This window comes from Colletotrichum higginsianum (genome assembly GCF_001672515.1).
Source record: "Colletotrichum higginsianum IMI 349063 chromosome 7 map unlocalized unitig_7, whole genome shotgun sequence".
NCBI lineage: Eukaryota > Fungi > Ascomycota > Sordariomycetes > Glomerellales > Glomerellaceae > Colletotrichum > Colletotrichum higginsianum.
The window spans coordinates 2,519,623-2,540,722 of NW_017263917.1; the positions used below are offsets into that span (position 1 = coordinate 2,519,623).

Sequence of the window (21,100 nt, forward strand, 5' to 3'; positions counted from 1 at the left end):
AGGATCGAAACCAAACAGGTGTGTAGAATGTGCGAGGTAAGAAGAACGATGAAAGCTGTCACTGGCGAGCATAGTTAGGAAAAGATGGACTTGGAGGCGTGGATTACTGATGTATATTTATGTTCGTTGACGTCTCAAAGACGGACTCGACCTGGTCGTGTAAGTGACAGGGCGGCCCTGGTCGACCAGCCTCATCTACCCGAAGAAATGACCAGACACGTCTGCCTGCGTGTTAACTTCCATCGGTCTGCAGAATCCAACTGAGCCCCGCCGTACTTTGACTGTAGTGTGAACTGAGGTGTGGCCCGGTTTCCAGGTAATGCGTCCGGAAGACGGTGTTGGCAGTCTCTTTCTCGTACTCTGGCGCCAAGTTCTCAGGAGAGGGCTTGATCCCATTGGCTCTTCACGTTTTGTCTACCCCTCAGGGCAGGGTGTTCCATTCAACCTTTGGCCAGTTCCGAACGGGATGGACGATCAGCTGTCGCGCGAGCCGGGGGAGAAAGCCCACCTAGCTGGCTTTCTTGTGCCACTCCCGCCTGCCGAGGAATGCATCGGTGGGACCTCGTCCACGATGGGCGGCGGTTTTACCGACATGACGCTGTCTATGAGGTCTTTTATTGGATGATGTCGTTTTGTAAAGGGACGTGCCTGGATTTAGGCAGGGCCTTGAACTCATCTAAGACCCAGGGCGGAATGAAACGTACTGTTGGCGCACATTCCGAGAGTGCTTGATGGACACTGTCTTGAGCGCAAGAGGCTGTATCAACCGTTCGGCCCTATTGGTCGGTGATCTTTTGTTGCCCCCACTTGAGTTCGCTGCACTTCTTTTGAGACCTGCAGATATACTCGATGCGTTGGAATGGTAGTGCGGCGGGGATGGGTGGAAGACATTCCTCCCCCTTTCCGCCCGTTAGTTGGGGGTCTATAATGGCAAAGCGTGCAAGACATGCCGCTTCTTGGCAGACACTGCAGCGCCCTGGCTTGCCATCCTCCCACCCATTGGATCCTCTCTTTTTGTTCATCATTCTTGTTGGGCTTGAATACTTGGCAGCATGGGGAAGAGCCTCCTTGGCCTGACGACTTGGCGTGGCCTCCTTCTGCCTCTCTTCTCTATTGGCTCGTCTCCTTTTGTGGTGGTACGGGCGACCATTGATACGTGCAGACGTGCAGAATCGGACTGCCTTAGGTCATCCTTGACCGGCGTTGGGTCAAGGCAGCCAGCCGCCGGTTGCCTTAATCGACCGCGACTGGGCTCGGGAAGACATTCGAGTGATGTGAGCCTGCCTGCCTTTAAAGCCCTCGTCTCCCGCCATTCGACGAAGTGGCTCTCAGCTGCTTCACTTCACTGCTTCATCTCCTTACTCCCCACGGGTGACTTCGTCGCCTCAATATTATCCCACTTCAACCCAGACAGTAACTCGAGTCAGCTTTCGAGCGGGCTACGGTCTCGTTCATGCCATGGAAGAACCACACCATCGACCTGTGTCCGGACTCGATCTTCGGCACATCCTATATGACGAGCGCTGGGAGCACCTCAAACCCATCATCGTGGAGGCTTACCTTGGCAACAGCGGCTCTGGTAAACCCTTGACAATCCCGAAGCTCGCAGAGTTTATGGAGAAGAACCACGGGTTCAGTGCAGAGTAAGGCATGAACCTGCTTCCCCCGCTGGCATGCCTCACACTCTGATTCCGTCTTGCTCAGGGTCCATCAATACCGACATCGCCTGCGCAAGTGGGACATACGAAAACGAACCACCACGCAAGAGAAGGACGATATTGTGGCTGTTGTTGGCAAACGCAGCCGCCCCGGTGCGAGTACTTCCACTGTGACCATTCACCAAGGAGGTATGACGAAGGAAGTAGACAAGAAGCAGCTGAAGAGGTTCCTGAATGACAAGATTCGTCACCAATTGGTCGAGACGCTTTCGCCGGGGACGTAAGTCATGCTTCCTCTATGCTTCACATGGAACCGCGCTGACGTTAATCACACACTCATAGGTTCTCACACTGGAATCTCCCTTACGACGCATACATAGCCTCCATCACGAGACAGGCGGACCAGCCGTCGCCCTTTGGTCCAATAACAACCACTCCTCGTTACCTGAATGTCGGCAGCCCCGAAGCAACCACACCAGGTGGGCCGGCGCCCGGTTTGACCCCCACGGCTGCTTTGATCACGCAAAAGACTTTTCAGGATCGTTCAAACTTGCTTCTGCAAGGCCGCCGAGAAGAGCTTCTGAGCAGGTGTAACGAGAGTGACAGAAGGTATGGAAGGAAGCTTTTTCCCCGTCGCAGGCCACGAAACGACGCTGACCCAACTCAAAGAATCATTTCTGGATGGCTTCACGATTACTGGATGTATTCTTACCTTACAGCCAAGTTCTGGGGCAGAGGACCCCAGCAGTGGACTGCTGGATTAGTCTCGGAGGTCACACTTGTAGGAAACAACTTGGAAACCCCTCCGAACTTCTCGTCGCCGGCCGGATGGTTCTCTGCTCCCTCTCCGCGCACATCTGAAATCCCACAACCGACCAGTCATTGCCGATGGGTGATTCATTACGAAGATGTAGACCTCGAGTATGAAATTGAAGATTCTCCACCTATCGAGACGCAAGCCAAATTCGAACTGCATGATGAATCTTCATGGACCCCTTGGCCAGCCGCCGAAACACAGAATCGCACTCTACAAAGCGCCATGGAGGAGTCTTTCGCGCGGAGTCAGTTCAGTGCAACATCGGTTGACGAACTACCGATGTCCAACCAGCTCATCGCTCAGGCCGTCTCCAAGTCCCCTGAAAAGCTCGCGTTAGACTCTTGTGCCTTTGCCATTATGTCGGGCAATCTGGAGTCTGTCTCCAACTTGTTGGACTCGGGCCGTGGAATTGACATCGGAGCTATCCACCCTTACCATCTGGCAGCCTCTTTCTTGGATGGCGGTCATACCTGTTGCATGATAATGAACGCTCTCATCATTCAACTTCATGACAACCATCCCATTGCGCTTAACAACATCGATTCTGATGGACATACCGTCCTTGATAGCCTCATGATCTCAATTCTTCGGTCACACACGAACCTGGCCCCCTTCGAGGTTAGCACACGCTTCAATTATCGCACGAGATTCCCCGGGGAAGAGAAGGACATCTGCGGCAGGTGGGATGCCGACTCACCGGAAGTGCGGCTATTGCACAAAGAAGGACACGCTCGTATTCCTCAGCAATGGAAACACAACTTCTGCCACAGCAGTGTGCAGGCAGTGTGCCACAGCATGCTATCAATATATATTCCAACGTCAGCACCAAATATCGATACCCTTAGTGGCCTCTTTCGACGTCGTTGCGCCGATTGTGGTCTTGAGATGAAGATGGGACCACTCCATGTACTTGTAGTTGCTGCGTTTTATCTTGCAGAACGTGGTATGGATGGCGAGACACTCTTTGGTGCAGTGGCATGCGCAGTCTGCCTGCTGATCCTTGGGGCTGATGCGAACCTGAAAGCAGAACTGTCTGTGGCGGAATTTCTCAGCTCTGCCGAAGACAATGGCTGTAGGCACCCACCCATCACTCCTGCTGGTCTAGCGGAACAGGTTCCTCAGTCAATCATTGATAGGTGGTCACCATCTTGTCAAACTGGCTGGAAATGTCTGTCCTTGATCCTCCACCGATCAACCGCAGTATACCCTCAGCGCCCAGGACTGCGACGAGAACAACAATCCGCGATGCTCAATAGCGAGCTTCAAAGCCACTACCATAACGGCCGCTGCAATTTTGACCTTGAACTAATGAGCTCAGAAGATTGGGAAGAAGCCCGTTACAGGGAATTGTTCGACTGCGAATGTGTCAACGTTCACGAGCTCTTCAGACTACCTTGCATGCAAGACGTGGGTGTTCTATGGGCGTCAATCCAGACAGAATTGCTTACCTGGAGAAAGATCACCAGTCTTGATCCGGACATCTCAGAAAACTTTCAAATGGTTTCCTTGGAAAGATGGCTCAAGGGGGAAACAGAAGGGTTTCAAACACCTTTGGTTGAGGACCGGTTGATGAGAGAGCATTCAAAATGTGGTTGTTTTGGGAATAAATTAGTGCCTATCGCGTCAGAAGTTTCTGCACGCTACTTCATGAACATGGTCGTTTGGGCGAGGACCAGTTTTGTCAACCGCATGGGCCCTGAAGGGTATCAGATATACTAGAACTTTACTCTCCTCATGGCTTCGAATTGACATGAGCATTGAGTAGCCTTCATGATGTAGAGTTCCGTATTAGCGTCAGTAAATAATGCATTTTCTGTTGCTTTGCTGAACATTTACAAATATCTGTCTGGTGTGTAATTTCGATTGTGGTCTCTTTACTAACGGTACACCATATCTACGCACCAAGTACTTACAGTACAAGATTTCTCTGCTGATACAAACAGCTCAATCTGTCTATAGAAAGCTGTACGTATCCTATCTAGATATCACAAACTCCTTCTCGTTACGTGTTCTCGATACCCAGGTGTTGGAGTTGGTGTCCGGGGGTTATTCACGCATTGAAAAAATCAAAACTAAACCGCCCTCTGCTGATTTGACATAATTATTTTCGAGAGACATGGAACATCTTAGGCTTCAGAAACAAGCATAAACAAAAAACTAAAACACCTGCTCCTCGTCCATCTGTGGGAATAGATTTCTAGCAATTCCCGTTCTGTTGAATACAGGGGCTACGTACGACTTGAAGCCTTGGAGATACCAAAACAAGTGAGAGACCTTCCTTTTGCCCATATCGCTCGGCCTGGTTACATACCAATCAACAGCTGACCAGGGCAACCGGGATCTTGAGTTGTAAGCCAAGGACGCTGCAGGGATCTTTGGTTGAGTTCGTTTAAAGTGAAAAGGGGTAACTTCTTCGCCGTTGAGTCAGCCCGACAGTCTCAGCCCACAAACGTCAAGCGCCGCTGTAGGGATGCCTTTGAAGGAAGGGATCAGCAGTTGCATGCTTACGGGACGTGGCTCGTCCCGCCGTTGCCAGCGTTCCGTGTATGGAGAAATGCCGTTTTTCTGACTTCGCCGATGACTCAGGCCGTGAGCTGGGACCCATAAAGTAGTTTAAGCGAGGAATCAATTTCTCGAAGGGAATGTTGCCTGAGTTCCAAATCCGAAAGCGAGCCTGCGATACTACGCTGCGGGCTGGGAGGGGCAACTTGAGCATCACTTCCGGATCACCAAGTCCGTTTTACGACATGTACCTAGGTGAGAAATCATGCCCTGCACGAGCTCGAGAGCGAATAACCATGTAAATCTCCTGGTGAAGAGACGAGAATGAGCGAGACTCGTATGGCGTAGAATGGGGAACAAAGGATATAAAGCATCAGCAGTCTCCCCTTCAAAGTGTACAACAGAAGCAGACACATTCTTGCTATTCGACATCCTCAAAGCCGAAGCCAAATCCAACGGATATCGCAATGGATAACTCTGCCAGAGACCGCGACAGTTTGCTCTCCAAGCCACTGTCCATACTCGTTCCCTTGACGCTCGTCTCATTCTTGGGCATTTATCTGCTCCTCTCCCGTCTCCGCTATGCTCGCCAGCGGCATTCAAATCTGCCTCTCCCACCGGGGCCACCTCGACTCCCCATTGTCGGCAATCTCTTCAACAGCCCATTCCACCTCAGGTGGCTGACGCATTACCAATGGAGACACATCTACGGCCCGGTGGTTCACTTCAAGGTGGGAAGGCAGTCCACCATCGTCCTGACAACAGTCGAAGCGGCCCACGAGCTTCTCAACAAGCGCGCCAGCAAGTACTCGGACCGGTCGTTCGGCTACATGACTACTGAGATGGTCACAAAGGGATACAACATGCTCTTCCGCCGATACGACTCACAGCTCCGCCTTCACCAACGCCTCCACTCCCACGGGTTGAACCCTCGCTCCGCAGCGCTTTACGAGCCTATCCAGGACATGGAGTCCCTCCAGCTTCTCAACGACATGCTTTCCCAAGGCAAGCTGAAATCAGATTCGAGCGGCGGGGAAAAAGAGATGGACGGCGTAGCGCCGCAAAACCCTCACTGGGATTTCCGACGCGCCTCGGCCAGCAGCATAAGCTTGGTCATATGGGGATACCGCTTGATGAAGGGACACCCCGGGACGAAAGAGCAGATGGACTTCTTCGACACCAACCCCACGGCGGCGGTTGCGGGGGGCCCTGTTCCCCTGATCGACACCTTCACCTGGCTCAAGCACGTCCCCTACCTCATCTCGCCGTGGAAACGGGCGGGCGAGAAGTACCACCAAAGCGAGGCCGAGCACCACGTGTCGAACTTCCGCCGGGCGCTGAGGCAGCCCGGATACAACATCAGCAAGCAGATCGCCAACGGCGTGGAGCGGCTCGGGGCGGGGACGAGCGAGGCGGAGATGGCGTGGATCGCGGCGACGCTGACGCTGGCCAACAGCGAGACGACCGTGTCGATCCTGAGCTGGTTCGTCGTCGCCATGGTCACGTACCCGCACATGATGCGCAAGGCGCAGGCCATGCTGGACGAGGTCGTCGGCCAGCAGAGGTTACCCGTGTACGAGGACAGGGCGCGGCTGCCGTACATCGACGCCATGATCGAGGAGGTCATGCGGTGGCGGCCGATCCTCCCCGCCGGGATGGACCACGCCGCGGCCGAGGAGGACGAGTACATGGGCTACCGGATCCCCGCGGGGGCCACCGTCGTGGCGTCGCAGTGGGCCATCACGCGGGACAAGGCCGTCTTCGGCGCGGACAACGACGACTTCCGGCCGGAGAGGTGGCTCGAGGGCCAGGATCTGCCCAAGATCTCGTTCGGGTACGGACGACGGCTGTGCCCGGGGAGACACGTGGGACGGGACGGCCTATGGATCCTGTATGCGCGGCTGCTCTGGGCGTTCGAGATGGAGGCGCCGACTGACGCGGCCACGGGGAAGAAGGTGGTGATTGACCCGATGGACATGCCGCCGTTGGGCATCGTCATCGCCCCCAAGCCGTTCGAGGCGCTGTTCAAGCCCAGGGGAGAGTGGGTGGAGGAGCTGGTCCACGGCGGGCTCGAGAGGAGCGCGAAGGGTGTTGAGAACCTCATGGAACAGATTGGGGCAGCCAAAGGGCTTCAGTGAGTTGGACATCATGGACATGGTTGTTTGTGTGTGCGGAGTCTAGATTACTGAACACGGGCTGTCATTGCCCGCTGCTTTCAATGCTCAGTTAGTTGTTTTAAAAGTCTGTCTCCCCACAGAAAATGTGCCATTGTCCTCATCCAACACTGCGCTTGATGCCGAATGATATCCTGGAGCGGGCAGTTTGACATGCATGGCAGAACACCACAAGTACCAAGCGGACCGACGGCTCCGAGTTGTAGTTAAGAAGATTCCATAAGAAATGAGATTGTGACCGGCACGGACTTGACAAATACAGCTCGGTAACTACAACTGGGTAAGCCGGATCAGAGAGTCGAGACCAACGCCAAGACTAGTAATCAACTTCGCAATTGATTGCGGGGTGCAGCATGACATCGCAGAGAAGGGGTTGACCCCGTGGGGTAAACACCGATGCCCCCATGTCAATAGTCCGCTCGTCCGCGTTGAATCGACCGAGAAACGCGGCTCTTGCTACGGTCACCGCGAAACTGGAGACACTCCTCGGCCCATGTAGAGCGGATGAGCGTTGTTTCTTGCTGCCCAAAAGGGCACCTGGCTGGTTGCCAAGCTTGACGAGTTGTTACTCCTCCAATTGGAGTTTCTTGTTGATGGGATGACATGCGGTGGCAGTGTCGCATTGTGTAGGTACACCATCCATGTCATTTGCCAAGTTGTAGCGGCGGACTTTACAAACTCTCGCCAAATTACAGGACCATGAGATCGTCAACGGACATAGAGACCCTGTTAAGAAACCGAGTTGGATTTACTTAATCCGTGGGTTGTAAGGGTGAGATCGCCACGCGCTGGTATAAAAAGACGAACCGTCGCCCACAGTTAGAACTTGATTGTCGTCAGAGAGGTCTAAGCCAGTGCCTCCCAAGACGACTTGATCTCCCCTCTTGTTATCTGGACGTCACACCATGAGGTTTCTGTCGTTACTTTCAACTTCAATCACGTTGTCATGTGCCCTCCCTGCACTGGCGGCGCGGCCGCTGGAAAACCTCGGCCGTGGCGTGGTGGCCGTCCGCGCAAGTGAGAAAGACACTCTAGTTACCTGGAGACTGCTCGGACTCGATCCCGATGGGATCGGCTTCAACGTCTACCGCGACACAGGCAGCTCGCCGACGAAGCTCAATAGCGAGGTGCTCACTGGCGGCACCAACTTCGTCGACTCTACCTCTGTTGCGGACGAGGTCAACACCTACTTTGTACGGCCAGTCGTCGATGGCAAGGAGCAGGATGCCAGTGGTTCCTTCAGCCTGCCTGCCAAGAACCCAATCGAACCAATCGTCCGAGTCCCGATCCGCAGCGGCGGCGCTGTCAAGTTCGTCTGGGTGGGCGACCTCAATGGCGACGGCGAGTGGGACTACGTCCTCGACCGGCAGACTTCGCCCCAGACCATCGAGGCCTATACGGGCAACGGGACCTTTCTCTGGGAGCTCAACCTGGGCCCGAACAGCGAGAACCAGAACAACATCGAGCCCGGGCCCTCGGCCGTCAACCTCGGACACTGGGACGGCGTCACCGTGTTCGATTTCGACAGCGACGGACGCGCCGAGGTCGCCGTGAGGATCGCCAACGGCGTCAAGTTTGGCGACGGCACGACGTTCGACGAGGGCGAGAGTGACAACCACCAGTTCATGGCCATCATCGACGGGCGAACGGGCGCTCTCCGCGCCTCGGCCCCGGTCCCCACGACTTACATCTCCGACGGCCCGGTCGCCGCCCGCCTGGGCGCCGGGTTTCTCGATGGAGACACGCCGCATCTGGTGGCGTACTTGAAGAACCGCATCGGGTCCGCCGGCTTCAACCTCATGTTCGTCGCCTGGACCTTTGACGGCGCCTCCCTCACGCAGAAGTGGAAGTGGGACCGCGGCGACAAGGACTTCCCCGACGGCCACAACACGCGCATCATCGACGTCGACGGGGACGGCCGGGACGAGGTCCTGGAGATCGGCTTCGCGCTCAACGGCGACGGCACGGAACGATACAGCCTCGCCGGCCAGGGCGTCGTCCACGGCGACCGCTTCCACCTCGCCAAGATCGACCCGACCCGCGAGGGTCTCCAGGGGTACGGCGTGCAGCAGAGGAACCCGTCCTTCCTGTACGAGTACTACTACGACGGGTCGACGGGGGACATGATCTGGAAGCACTCGGGCGACAGCGAGAACGACGTCGGCCGCGGCATGGTCGGCGACATCGACCCGACGCACCCGGGCATGGAGGTGTGGTCGTTCTCCGGGCTGTACAACGCCAAGGAGGACGCCCTCACGAACGCCGAGACGGCGGACGCCGCGCTGGCGCCGTGGCCTCACCTCGGCATCTGGTGGGACGGCGACGAGCTGCTGGAGCTGTTCAACGACGGCAAGTTCGAGAAGTGGGACTGGGAGAACCCGAGCGCTTCCAACGGCCTGCCCCGGATCCTCCGCGTGAGCGACTTCGGCGGCGCGCCGTACGGGCGGAACCCGGCCTTCATCGGCGACATCCTCGGGGACTGGCGGGAGGAGGTCATCGTCACCAACGCGGCGGCGGACGAGCTGCTCGTCTTCACGACGGACAAGCCGAGCGACATCCGCCTGTACACGCTGGCGCACAACCCGGCGTACCGCAACGCCATGACGCTGAAGGGGTACGTGCAGTCGCATCACGTCGACTACTTCCTCGGCAAGGGCATGGAGACGCCGCCGCGGCCGAACATTCGTTATGCGGGGGCCAGATAGAGAGGACTTGGTCTAGATCATAGTGTTGTTGTTGTTGTTGTCGTTGTTGTTGGAGTCCAAGTCAAGTCAAGTTCACAAGCAAAAGGTTTCCCGCAACAAAGCCTGGAACAGCACGAGGGAACTGGCTGGCTGACAGACAAGAGGAACTATACTGTTGGAAGTCTTATCGAGCCGGGTCTGCGAGGGTGTACTCCTGGGGTTATCGCACAAGTTTCACACACCAAGTCGCACTTCTTCTGTTAAATATTAGTTAGTACTTACTGTATATACACATCTACTCTCATGGACCGTCTTTCTGCACACAACACAACATTCGGGGGAAGCCAGTGGATACACTAAAGACATTCCGGGAAGATAAATTTGGAACATGATTCATATCTTGGTACCCTCCGACCAACAGGCTTGGAACCAACTACGCAATATCCGTGGTATCTACAAGTTTACATGTCACCCATCTTCCTAGGCGGCACCTTGGCCACAAAGAGACGGTCGATCTCGTCAAAGGTCTTGCCCTTGAGCTCGGGGATATAGAAGAAGCTCCCGATGGTCCCGATGAAGGCCAGACCGCCAAAGATGAAGCCGACCTTGCCCCTGAGGTCCCCCTCGTCGGGGTTGACCATGTAGGGGATGGCAAAGTTCATGGCCAGACCGCACATGGCCTGGGTGGCTGTGGCCAGGGCCATGGTCTTTGCGCGAAGCACCGTGCTGGAAGCCTCTCCGAGGATGACGAAGGCCATGGCGCCGATGGTCAGGAAGTAGACAAAGGCGCAGATGACGGTCGAGGCGGCCTGCACCCACTTGGCGGCGTTGGTCGGGACGACGTCCATGATGCCGATGAGGAGCAGCAGGCACGTCAGGGAGGCCATGCCGGAGAGGAAGATCTTGCGGCGGCCAAAGGACTCGACGACGAACCAGCTGACCATGTTGCCGAGCACGCCGCAGGCGGTGACGCCGACGCCGAGGTCGAAGGACTTGGCGACGTCGAACTTGGCGAGCTGGAAGAAGTAGGTCGAGTAGCCGAGGAGGAAGACGATGCCGACGAGGTGCTGGCAGAGGAAGACGCCGGTGGATATGCCGGTGCGGAGCAGGTTGGTGCCGCGGAAGCAGTCGATGAAGCCCAGCTCGTGCGTCTGCTGGGTGTTCTCCTCCTCGATGGTGGCGACGATGCCGGCCAGCCTCGAGGTGACGTCGTAGTCGGCGCCGTACAGCCGGCGGAGGGCCTTGGTGGCGTCCTCGAGCTTGCCCCTGCGGGCGAGGTACCAGGGGGTCTCGGGGGCGAAGGGGAGGAAGACGGCGAGGAAGAGGACGAAGAAGAGCTGGGTGGCGAAGGGGCCGCGGTAGGCCCAGCGGTCGGGGCGCTCGCCAAAGGCCTTGACGACGGCGTTGGAGAGGAGCTGGCCGACGGCGATGCCGAGGTTGACGCCGGCGGTGGCGTAGCCGCGCAGGGCGACGGGGGCCAGCTCGCTGGTGGCGAGGGGCGCGAGGGTCAGGTAGAAGCCGAGGCCGAGGCCGAGGACCAGCTTGGAGAGGAGGAAGGCCACGCGGGTGTCGGAGAGCATCTCGCCGACGCAGCCGCCGGCGCAGACGGCGACGCCAACGAGGAGGGACTTCTTGCGGCCGATGCGGTCGGCGAGCCAACTGCAGGCAAAGCCGCCGAAGAACTGGCCGACGGTGCTGATGATGTTGAAGGCCGACTGCCAGTCGGCGGGGAGGATCGCTTCGCCGTCGAGGACGTATCTGCGGGGGGAGTATACTCCGTCAGCGGGTTGTCTTTACGTGTCGTGTCGTGTTGTATCGACCATGGATCGATCAAGGGGGACAGGGACGTTGCTGTGTGTTGCTGTAGTCATCCATCACGTACCCAAAGTCTCGTCGGAAGGACACCACGGCGATCATGGCACCGTTGATCTGAGCGTCGAAGCCCCTTGAAGCCCAGGATTGTCAGCCCATCATCATCATCATCGTCATCAGACCACACACATCAATAAACGATCCATCGTTGCTGATGCGTGACAAATAAAAAAGCAGCCTTACCATCCGATGGCGGCCATGGCCCAGTAGAAGCACCACCAGACGATGGCCTTGTGGTTCTTGAAGATCTCGCGGACCGTGAGGTCGTGTTCCTGCTGGTTCGTCGTCGCCATGGCGGCCCCCTTTGCGTCGTGGTGCGACACACTTGCTTCCAAGTGGTCCGAGACGTCGTTCTTGTCCGCCATTGTTGTGGTTGTGGTTCTTGTTCTTGTTCTTGTTTTTGTTCGAAACTGGTCGGGACTGAACTAGAACAACGTCTGTTCGACAAAGTCCTCGACTCCTTTCAGGGGTAAACTCGATGTGGGAAATAGAGAGTTGGCCGAGAAGACTCAAACTTGAAGGGGGGGAGGGTTGTGGGAGGACGGGGCGGAGACAATAGCCAGAGAATCCGGGGAAGTCCAAGAACTTATAGTTAGACCGACGAGTCATTTCCAGGCCCCATCGTTACCCGTGAACCGGGCTATTAGTCTCTCTCTCTCTCCCTCTCCCCCCGATCCGGGATGGTTGCAAAGTCCCAAGAAACTTGAATATTGCGTCGAGGTCATCCGTCGTGACAATAAAGTGGGAGGGATGTCGGATTCCTTCTCCCTTACCCCCCACTCTTTCATGCATCAGCTATTTACCCGGGGTCGATCGATAGCTTCTCGCAAGGCACCTTGACAGGAACTACACATGTATTCGGAATAGCACACTGCCTTGTCTGGCCCACCCCGCTCATCGTTGTACGTTATCATGTATTACTGCTGTAACTAAACAACGTCTACTCATCCTTTTCCACCGACTGACCCCCGAGAGCTAGGTTCCCCGGCTCCCCGGTCCAAGTAATCGCAGACGCTCTGGCACGCACTTCCTCAAAGCCACGCCGGCACCTCGATAGATCCCTCAGCAGAAGGCTCTCGTGTTGATATTGTACTCCAGCGCGATGCCGCACCACCTCTCGCAGCTGTTGGTGACTTTCGGGTTGAGGTCGACGACGAAGTTGCCGTGGTTCGTGTTCCAGTACAGCTTCTCCATGTTGACGACGTACGCGTTGTTGACGTTCCCCCTGCAGTTCAGATCACACCGGTTCAGGTAGTTGCAGTTGTCCGTCTCGCAGACGGCCTGGCCCCCGTTGTCGACTGCGCGGAAGGGTTTCTTGTTCTGTCCGGAGTAGATCCCTGAGAGGAACCACCCGTTGATCTCGAGGCACGCCTGGGCGCCGGCGGCCGCGAGCGCCACGGCCAACCCGATGGGTCCCGAGAGACGCATGTTGGCTAGGTTGCGAATGTGGATGTTTTGAGGTGCTTAATTCCGTTGCACAAGGCGTGTGTTTATGTGTGTGTGTGGGGGGGGGGCGTGGGTTCGTTGTGCGGGACGAAATGAATCTTGTTGTAGGTAGTTGTAGAGACCCGTAACTGACACAAGGGCAATAGCCGCTTTGGATTGAACGATGGCGAGAAGCGCAGAGGAGAGAGGCTGTCACGGCTGTTGTAAAGCAAGAAGTTGAAGCAATTTATAGGTAGACAGCGAGTTGTCATGTCGTCCTCGTCGACCCAAGCAGAGCACAATGCCTCATGCGATTATTGGGCACTTTTGAGCGAAAACTTCACGTAACTATTGATGCTGATGAGAGACGACGCCCCGCGAATTCCCCGTCTCGATCTTGATGTCTCAATCGCTTAAGCAACATAAGCTGAACTCCAGTTCCATCCCGGCCCAGATTCCTCGTGAACCCCCCGTTCATGGTTCAAGAGAGGAAGGTAGTGAAAGAAAGGAACGGGGGTGTACAGGTATATTCGTAAAGGCGACATTCCGCGACTCATCCAACCCTTTTGAGGAACCAGGAACCAGGATCCTCCCCCATACAAGTCTGCTCTGGCCTAGCCGGGGCTCGCGTGGTCTACAAAGTCAGTCAGTCCACGCCGCTCCTCCGCGTTGGGCCGAGACCATAGGACGAGCGAGGGACGATGACCTGTACGTATCCTTCTGGTGTCTACAGGTATGGGGCCCCAGATTTCCCCACAAGACGCTTTGGGTTAGTGTCATTGTCTCCTGGAGGAGTTGGAGTTGAGGGGGAGTTTATGTTAAAAGCGACACTCCGCGGCATCCTCTCTCTCACACATCAACCCACCCCCGGCTATTCTCCAGCTTTCCTCACATCCACAGCAGTCTCGTCACAACCCACAAACAGCTCTTGTGTGCTAGTCTGTTTCTCCCCACAGAGTTGAACGGTGAACCACTCGGAAGCTCATACCCCCCCTTCTCGTCCTGTTTCCCCCTGATGGCAGACCCGTCTGCCCCGGACAACCACCCCGTGTCTTCACCCCCCGGGGAACCGGAACCGGAGCGAGACCGAAGCCAGCAGGGGCGGTCCTCGTCGGCGGCCAAGACCAACACTCGTCCAGCAGCGCGCGGGACCGCCTTCTACCAGCGCAAGAGAGCCGTCAAGGCGTGCCAGGTGTGTCGAGCCCGGCGGACGAAATGCGACAATCTCAAGCCGTCATGCTCCTTTTGCCTCAAGGTTGGGGCCACCTGCATCCAGTCCCCCGTCGACCTGTCCAGCTTCGACCCGGCTAGCCTCAAGATTCTGGAACGGCTCGACGACCTGGAAGAGCTGATGAGATCCGTGTCGGTCGATGGGTCGCCGAGCCACCACAAGACAAGAGTGGTCGAGGCACCACGGAACCCCATCCAGCTGGAGCACCGGGTGGAAACACCGGATAGAGGAGGAGGAGGAGGAGGAGGGGGACCACCCATCCAACTCGCCATGATCATCCCGCCAAGGCCGGAACATGTCATGTCATGGGCCATCTTCCGAGACCTCGGCAACGGGATCGAGGCCAACGACACGTCACTGCACGTCGACCATGCCTCTTCGGCCGTGGGAAACTCGCCAATGTCGAGCCTCGGCGCCGTCGACCTCGAGATGCGGCTCATCAACGACCTGCTGGACAGGTTCTTCAGCTACGTGCACGTCAAGAACCCGATCCTCGACGAGACGGCCACGCGCAAGATGGTCTCGCGCACGGTGCTCAACGGCGTCGACTGGTCCGCCGAGTCCTGCCTCTCGCTCCTCATCTGCGCGCTGGGCTCCCTCGCGACGCCCTTCGGCCCGAGTCATGAGACGATGCCCGGGTCCGCCGCCCACGCCAACGCCCAGGATTACTTCCGGGCGGCCCAGAAGCGGCTAGGCGGCCTGTTCTCGTCGGACGACATCATCGCCGCCCAGTGCCTCTTCCTGTCGGGCGTCTACATGATGTGCGTCTTCCAGCCGGTCAAGGCGTGGAGGCACTTTGTCCAGGCGCTCGCGAGCTGCCAGCAGTTCCCCTTCCTCACCCCCGAGGCCCAGCAGCGCTACCACAGCAACGCGGAGGCGGGCGACGACGACGCGCGCGACTACTACTCCATCGACACCCTCCAGCAGGCCGTGTACTGGTCGTCGTGGAAGTCGGAGCGGGAGATGCGAGGCGACCTCTACCTGCCGGACTTCTCCCTGGCCGACCAAGAGCTCGGCATCTACCCGCCCTTCTTCCCGACGCCGCCCGCGCCCCGGGCCGAGGTCGAGGAGGCGGCGGACCCGCGTCTGGCACGCGAGAGGACGTCGTGGTACTTTTACCTCGCCGAGATCTCCCTCCGCAGGCTCGCGTCCCGCATCAGCGCCGAGATGGTCGGCCTGCAGAGGGAGCACTCCTCCACGCGCCAGGCCTACCTCGCCGCCTTGGCCGAGGCGGTCCCGCGGTACGAGGAGCAGGCGCGCGAGTGGATCGCCTCGCTGCCGCCGAGCCTGTCCTTCTCCGAGCCGGCCGAGGAGGATGACGTCTGCAGGTTCGTGCTCCGGGGCCACGCCCTGAACCTGTACGAGCAGATCTACTGGCCCTTCACGACCGCCGTGCTCGACGGTCTCGGGGCGAACCCGAACTTCCCTCGGGCGGCCGTCTCGTCCGGCGCGGTGGCGCTGGCGAACAAGGGCCTCGATAACCACCTCTACCGTCTCGTCGTCAACCGGCTGGGGTACAGGCACCGCCACCACGGGACGCTGCCGATGATGCGGTCCTGCTCGCGGAGCGCCCTGGTGTTGGCCGCGGCCGCGATCCTCTCACAGTCCGAGTCGAACGGGGGGAGGGGTGTACAGGACGACGGTACCCCCACATTGTCCTTGCCCTCTGGGTGGTACGAGGCCATCGAGGAGGTGATTGACCTTCTCGCCTTCTGGGAGTGTGAGACGAGGGATATGGAGACGACGCGGCGCTTGTTGGAGAAGGCGTGCGCCATGTTCTCGGTCCCATCACCGGCCGCATATCGCATGGGAGTTTAGGACTATAGTGACAAAGTGTGCATATGAAGAAATGGAGACAGGCAGACCCGGGCCCATGGGGCCATGTGTGATTAGCCGTTGACCCGCCCCGATTCATTCAGGCTAAATTCAAACTCGATCGATGCTCGGCAGACGAGACGATACCTTTTCTTGAGCTGTGGATCATTGTGAAGCGTCTGAAAAGTACTATGTAGCTGAACAACCCACTTGGAATGGGCAGACAAAGGGGGGGGGGGAATGGTGAATGTCGGTTTGGCATTAGGCAGTTCCCGGGATCACCTTACTCTGTACCGGACCAAAACCCCGGCATCCTGTCACGCGCACATGGCTGTACCCCGGATTCACTTTTAACTAAGTTATTTGGAGAAAACGCCATAGAGAGAGATCCACAGCAACCCACCATCGCGGAATGTCGCTCATAAGACAGACTGTCTGTAAGAGGAGGGAGGGGGGGATGGATACTGGCGCTCACCTAACAATGCGCAATGACAACAGAACAATCTCCTGAGAGGACAGGCTGACTTGATCGACTGTCAAGAGATGGTCCACCATGTGGTGCTTGGTCATGATAGCAACGGATATAAAACTGTCACCTCGAGAGACCTTGCTGAACCCAGCCAGCCCAGAACGGTAAAACCTCACATCAGTCTACCCTCCTCCCTCACAACCATGTCATCATTAGAAACATCCAACCCTCCCCTGACGCTGCTGCGCGTCAGCGGCACAAAGATTGTCGACGAGAATGGCACCGAGGTCCTGCTCAAGGGCGCCGGCATCGGCGGCATGCTCAACATGGAGAACTTCATCACGGGCTACGCCGGGCACGAGCACGAGCACCGGGCCGCGCTGGCCGAGGTGCTCGGCCAGGAGAAGGCCGACTTCTTCTTCTCGCGCCTCATCCACCACTACTTCACCGACGCCGACGCCGCGCTGTACGCGTCGCTGGGGCTCAACTGCCTGCGCGTGCCCTTCAACTACCGCCACTTCATGGACGACGACAACCCGTCCGTCATCAAGGACGCGGGCTTCGCGCTGCTCGACCGCATCGTCGACATCTGCGCCCGCCACAACATCTACGTCATCCTCGACCTGCACGCCGTGCCGGGAGGGCAGAACCAGGACTGGCACAGCGACTCGGGCATCAGCCGCGCGCTCTTCTGGGAGTTCCGCGACTTCCAGGACCGCGCCATCCAGCTGTGGGAGGCGCTCGCGCGGCACTACGCCGGCAACAAGGTCATCGCCGGCTACAACCCGCTCAACGAGCCGGCCGACCCCGTCCACACGCGGCTCATCGCCTGGTACGAGCGGGCCGAGAAGGCGATCCGCGCCATCGACCCGGACCACATCCTCTTCCTCGACGGCAACACGTACGCCATGGACTTCTCGGCCTTCTCGCCCGACAAGACGCTGCCCAACAGCGTGTACAGCTGCCACGACTACAGCCTGATGGGGTTCCCGCTGCCGGAGCAGTACGAGGGCACCGAGGAGCAGAAGCAGAAGCTGCGGCAGAGCCTCCTGCGCAAGGTCGAGTTCATGCAGAAGGCCGGCGTGCCCATCTGGAACGGCGAGTGGGGCCCCGTGTACCAGGACCCGCGGACGGACCCGGACGCGGCGGCGACCAACGAGAAGCGGTTCGCGCTGCTCAAGGAGCAGCTGGCCATCTACCGCGAGTTCGGCGGCATCTCGTGGAGCATCTGGCTGTACAAGGACATTGGGTACCAGGGCATGGTCTACGTCGACCCGGAGAGCCCCTACATGCGGCTGATCCGGCCCTTCGTCGAGAAGAAGCAGCGCAACGGCCTCGACTTCTGGGGCTGCGTCGACAAGAGCGCCGTCGACGGCGCGGCGTACGCGCCCTTCATCGCGCGCCTCAAGGAGCAGGTGCCGGAGCACCTGCAGAAGAAGAAGTACCCCAAGACGTGGACGTTCGACCGGCAGGTCGAGCGCGTGGTGCGCGAGTGCCTGATGAGCGAGTACGCCGGCTGGGAGTTCGCCGAGCTGTTCCGCGGCAAGACGGAGGAGGAGCTCGAGGCGCTGGCGGCGAGCTTCGCGCTGGAGAACTGCCGGACGCGCGACCAGCTGAACGAGTACCTGCGCGAGGACGCCGTCAAGGGGAACGGGGTTTGATGGGGTTTGATGGGGTCTGCTGGGGGTTGGTTGATTTGATGATGACGAAGATACTGATGAAGTTAGAAGAGTCAAAGAGAATTTGACACCAGGGATACCTAGAATCTCTCCATATTTTCATTATGAGTTTGGTTCAGGGGGAACTCATGTTTCCTGATTTTGATATTGCCTGTCATATGCTGCATCTACACCAAGCCAACCATGAAGCTAAACCTCAAGAGTCGAGAAAGCTCGTGTTGGTTGTCGATGTTTTCCACATTTCTGCAGTCTTGGCGGCCATCAAGGTACCCGGGGGGGAGTGTTAATTCACTCAGCCTCTTCATTTTTCACCTTTCTTTTTCCCAATGACCAGCCGACTTCTTGCATCTCACCTCACAGTCGCGACTCTCGAGCATCTACACTCTCTTCTGAGACACAGAAGCTCACGGTGAGATAAGGCACGCGCCCCTCTCACTCACCGCCTCTCACTCTGCGACTCCGTGGACAGTGGCTCACTCACCGACACGAGTCTCACCGACTTCTCCACCCACTTACTCGCTCACTCGCTCCAACGCATGCGCGAGTCATCAACCTCACCATGAAGCTGTGTAACCCAACCACATGGCTAGCCTTGAGTTTGGCCTGTGGCGTTCTCTCAACGGCGAGCGAAGCCAACGTTGACAACAACGGCCCGCTCAACAAGGTTGCCGTCGCCGACGTGCACAGCGAGGAAGAGACTCTAGCGTCGGTAAGCGTACCCCTTACCCGAAGGAGATCTGAGACATCCACCGGCAATAACATCGTCAAAGACGATGATCTGCAGGCAATTTGTGACACATTACACCCGAGCCAACAAAGCTGATGATTGGCCTAGATGCCCGTCGACTCGTTCGTCGAGTTTCACGAGGTCACCGTCACGATTGAAGAGGCTCCGGAGAGGCCAAGCCCGCGACACGAACAGGAGAAGAAGAACCTCCTGAAGCGCATGAGCAAGTCCCACGGGAAATGGGACACGAACCACCCCCGCCACCGGCTGCTGGAGGCGCTGTTTGGCTTCAGCCGGTACAAGCCCCGTCAGATGGCCGAGCTTGACCGGTATAAGGGCCTCTACAAGCATGTCTCCAAGGCCCAGAAAGCTGTGCGTCCCCGGCCCTCACGAGCATTTGTCTCATACTTCGTGCTGCTCTCACTGAAGAAGCTCTCACTGGACCCTTTTCCTCAATGAATGTGTAACTGACCCGGCGAGCAGGTCCTCGAGAAGACCGTCAAATACTCGCAAAAGTTCGAGACGGCTGAGCAGCTCCTCGACCTCAACCAGCAGCTATGCGACGAGATCGTCGAGACGGCCCTCGAGTTCTACGGCATCTCGCACGAGGAGCTCGCCGACCACAGCAAGGCCAAGGACAACGCAGGCCAAGCCGCTGACAGGGTTAGCACGTCGCAAGCCTTGAAGCACTTTGTGCGTGACTGGTCCACAGCAGGCACCGGTGAGCGGGACGATGCCTTCCCGTGCATCCTAGATACTCTGCAGACTCTGTTCCCAGACCGATCCTCCCGAGACATCAAGATCCTCTTCCCGGGCGCCGGCGTGGGACGGCTGGGTCATGAGGTCGCCGGCCTGGGCGGCTTCGAGGTGACCATCAACGAGTGGTCCATGTTCATGAACCTCGCATACCGCTTCCTCGAGGCGCATCCGAGACCGGGCACGAAAGCCCTCCACCCGTTCGTCGACAGCTGGTCCCACCACGCCACGACGTCCGACATGTTCCGCGGCGTGTCGTTCCCCGACAGGAGGGTCAACGCGAGCTCCGTGCTGCTGGTCGAGGGCGACTTCACGTCGGCGTTCAAGTCGGACAAGGGGCAGTACGACGTCGTCGTCACGCACTTCTTCATTGATACGGCGCGCAACATCATGAGCTACCTCGACAGCATCCACGCCCTGTTGAAGCCCGGGGGTTACTGGATCAACTTCGGTCCCCTGTTGTGGGGGACGGGACCGTTTGTCCAACTCTCGCTCGACGAGATCGTTGCCGTGTCGAAGAGCATCGGGTTCGAATTCGTGGACGGGAGCGAGCAGTGCGGCGGTGTGACACTGCAGGGCGAGAAGGTTCGCGGCAAGGAGGCGGTGTATGGGTTCAACGATAAGGCCCTGACCAAGAATGCGTACTCGGCGCAGTCCTGGGTTGCTAAAAAAGCACAATAATTCCGGTATCATCCTTAAAACTGCGGACAGAGTCAGAAGCAGCCTTCTGTTCGGTATCAAAGTAATTACCCTTGGGATAAGCTTGATTGAAATGATTGAAACGGAACCATCCAAGTCCAAAGTCGCGAAGGAGCCCAGGCTCTCCTCCTCATTTTTATCTCTGTAGCAAACCAGATAAGAGTTATTGGTTTAAAACCCACAGCTATCATGGCTTGAGGGCCCAGCAAATGATGCTTGCGACACCTCGCATGCGAGGTTTCCACAGACGATGTCACGACAGGTAGTCGTCAGTCGTTTTCGTTGTATAATAGGCATGCACCCTGTTGCATGTTGCATGTACGGTCATGCCATGACCCGCCTGGGTCGGGCTACTAGATTGGTGCAGGGAAACAAACTATCCGGGCTTCACCGCAAATCGGTCCAAACAAAGTGCTGAGGGGTGGCCAACAGCGCTCCCCCACCCCCCCCTGCGAGCCTTGTATGAGGCATAAGCGATGCCGCGATGTAAACCAGGAAGACTTGTATCTTCTGTTGACCTGTCCAGAAAAAATCTCAGTTTTATGCTATAACCCAGAAAGATGCGATGAATTGAAGTGGCCATTCTTGATCC

At 57.6% G+C, this 21,100-nt stretch overlaps 8 protein-coding genes across 8 annotated transcripts; 6 read left to right on the top strand and 2 right to left on the bottom strand.

Moving 5' to 3' along the window:
- Window positions 1-1,458: 1,458 nt before the first annotated feature.
- On the top strand, window positions 1,459-3,364 carry CH63R_10453 (uncharacterized protein; the record flags this gene model as incomplete). Its single annotated transcript, XM_018305427.1, has 5 exons — window positions 1,459-1,643; window positions 1,705-1,938; window positions 2,001-2,137; window positions 2,573-3,247; window positions 3,321-3,364. The coding sequence occupies 5 exons, from the start codon at window positions 1,459-1,461 to the stop codon at window positions 3,362-3,364; spliced, it is 1,275 nt and encodes a 424-aa protein (XP_018154851.1).
- Window positions 3,365-5,444: 2,080 nt separating this feature from the next.
- On the top strand, window positions 5,445-7,115 carry CH63R_10454 (Cytochrome P450; the record flags this gene model as incomplete). Its single annotated transcript, XM_018305428.1, has 1 exon — window positions 5,445-7,115. One exon carries the CDS (start codon window positions 5,445-5,447, stop codon window positions 7,113-7,115), a length of 1,671 nt encoding a protein of 556 aa, XP_018154852.1.
- Window positions 7,116-8,056: 941 nt separating this feature from the next.
- Window positions 8,057-9,856, top strand: CH63R_10455 (Fg-gap repeat family protein; the record flags this gene model as incomplete). Its single annotated transcript, XM_018305429.1, has 1 exon — window positions 8,057-9,856. One exon carries the CDS (start codon window positions 8,057-8,059, stop codon window positions 9,854-9,856), a length of 1,800 nt encoding a protein of 599 aa, XP_018154853.1.
- A 440-nt stretch (window positions 9,857-10,296) lies between these two features.
- On the bottom strand, window positions 10,297-12,072 carry CH63R_10456 (Maltose permease; the record flags this gene model as incomplete). Its single annotated transcript, XM_018305430.1, has 3 exons — window positions 10,297-11,593; window positions 11,718-11,780; window positions 11,891-12,072. The coding sequence occupies 3 exons, from the start codon at window positions 12,070-12,072 to the stop codon at window positions 10,297-10,299; spliced, it is 1,542 nt and encodes a 513-aa protein (XP_018154854.1).
- Window positions 12,073-12,769: 697 nt separating this feature from the next.
- On the bottom strand, window positions 12,770-13,135 carry CH63R_10457 (uncharacterized protein; the record flags this gene model as incomplete). The annotated part of the gene is made up of 1 exon (XM_018305431.1): window positions 12,770-13,135. One exon carries the CDS (start codon window positions 13,133-13,135, stop codon window positions 12,770-12,772), a length of 366 nt encoding a protein of 121 aa, XP_018154855.1.
- Window positions 13,136-14,147: 1,012 nt separating this feature from the next.
- Window positions 14,148-16,181, top strand: CH63R_10458 (Glucan-beta-glucosidase; the record flags this gene model as incomplete). The annotated part of the gene is made up of 1 exon (XM_018305432.1): window positions 14,148-16,181. One exon carries the CDS (start codon window positions 14,148-14,150, stop codon window positions 16,179-16,181), a length of 2,034 nt encoding a protein of 677 aa, XP_018154856.1.
- A 669-nt stretch (window positions 16,182-16,850) lies between these two features.
- Window positions 16,851-18,308, top strand: CH63R_10459 (Glucan 1,3-beta-glucosidase; the record flags this gene model as incomplete). The annotated part of the gene is made up of 1 exon (XM_018305433.1): window positions 16,851-18,308. The coding sequence occupies one exon, from the start codon at window positions 16,851-16,853 to the stop codon at window positions 18,306-18,308; it is 1,458 nt and encodes a 485-aa protein (XP_018154857.1).
- Window positions 18,309-18,885: 577 nt separating this feature from the next.
- Window positions 18,886-20,490, top strand: CH63R_10460 (S-adenosyl-l-methionine-binding protein; the record flags this gene model as incomplete). Its single annotated transcript, XM_018305434.1, has 3 exons — window positions 18,886-19,035; window positions 19,162-19,425; window positions 19,537-20,490. 3 exons carry the CDS (start codon window positions 18,886-18,888, stop codon window positions 20,488-20,490), a joined length of 1,368 nt encoding a protein of 455 aa, XP_018154858.1.
- Between the last annotated feature and the right edge of the window lie 610 nt (window positions 20,491-21,100).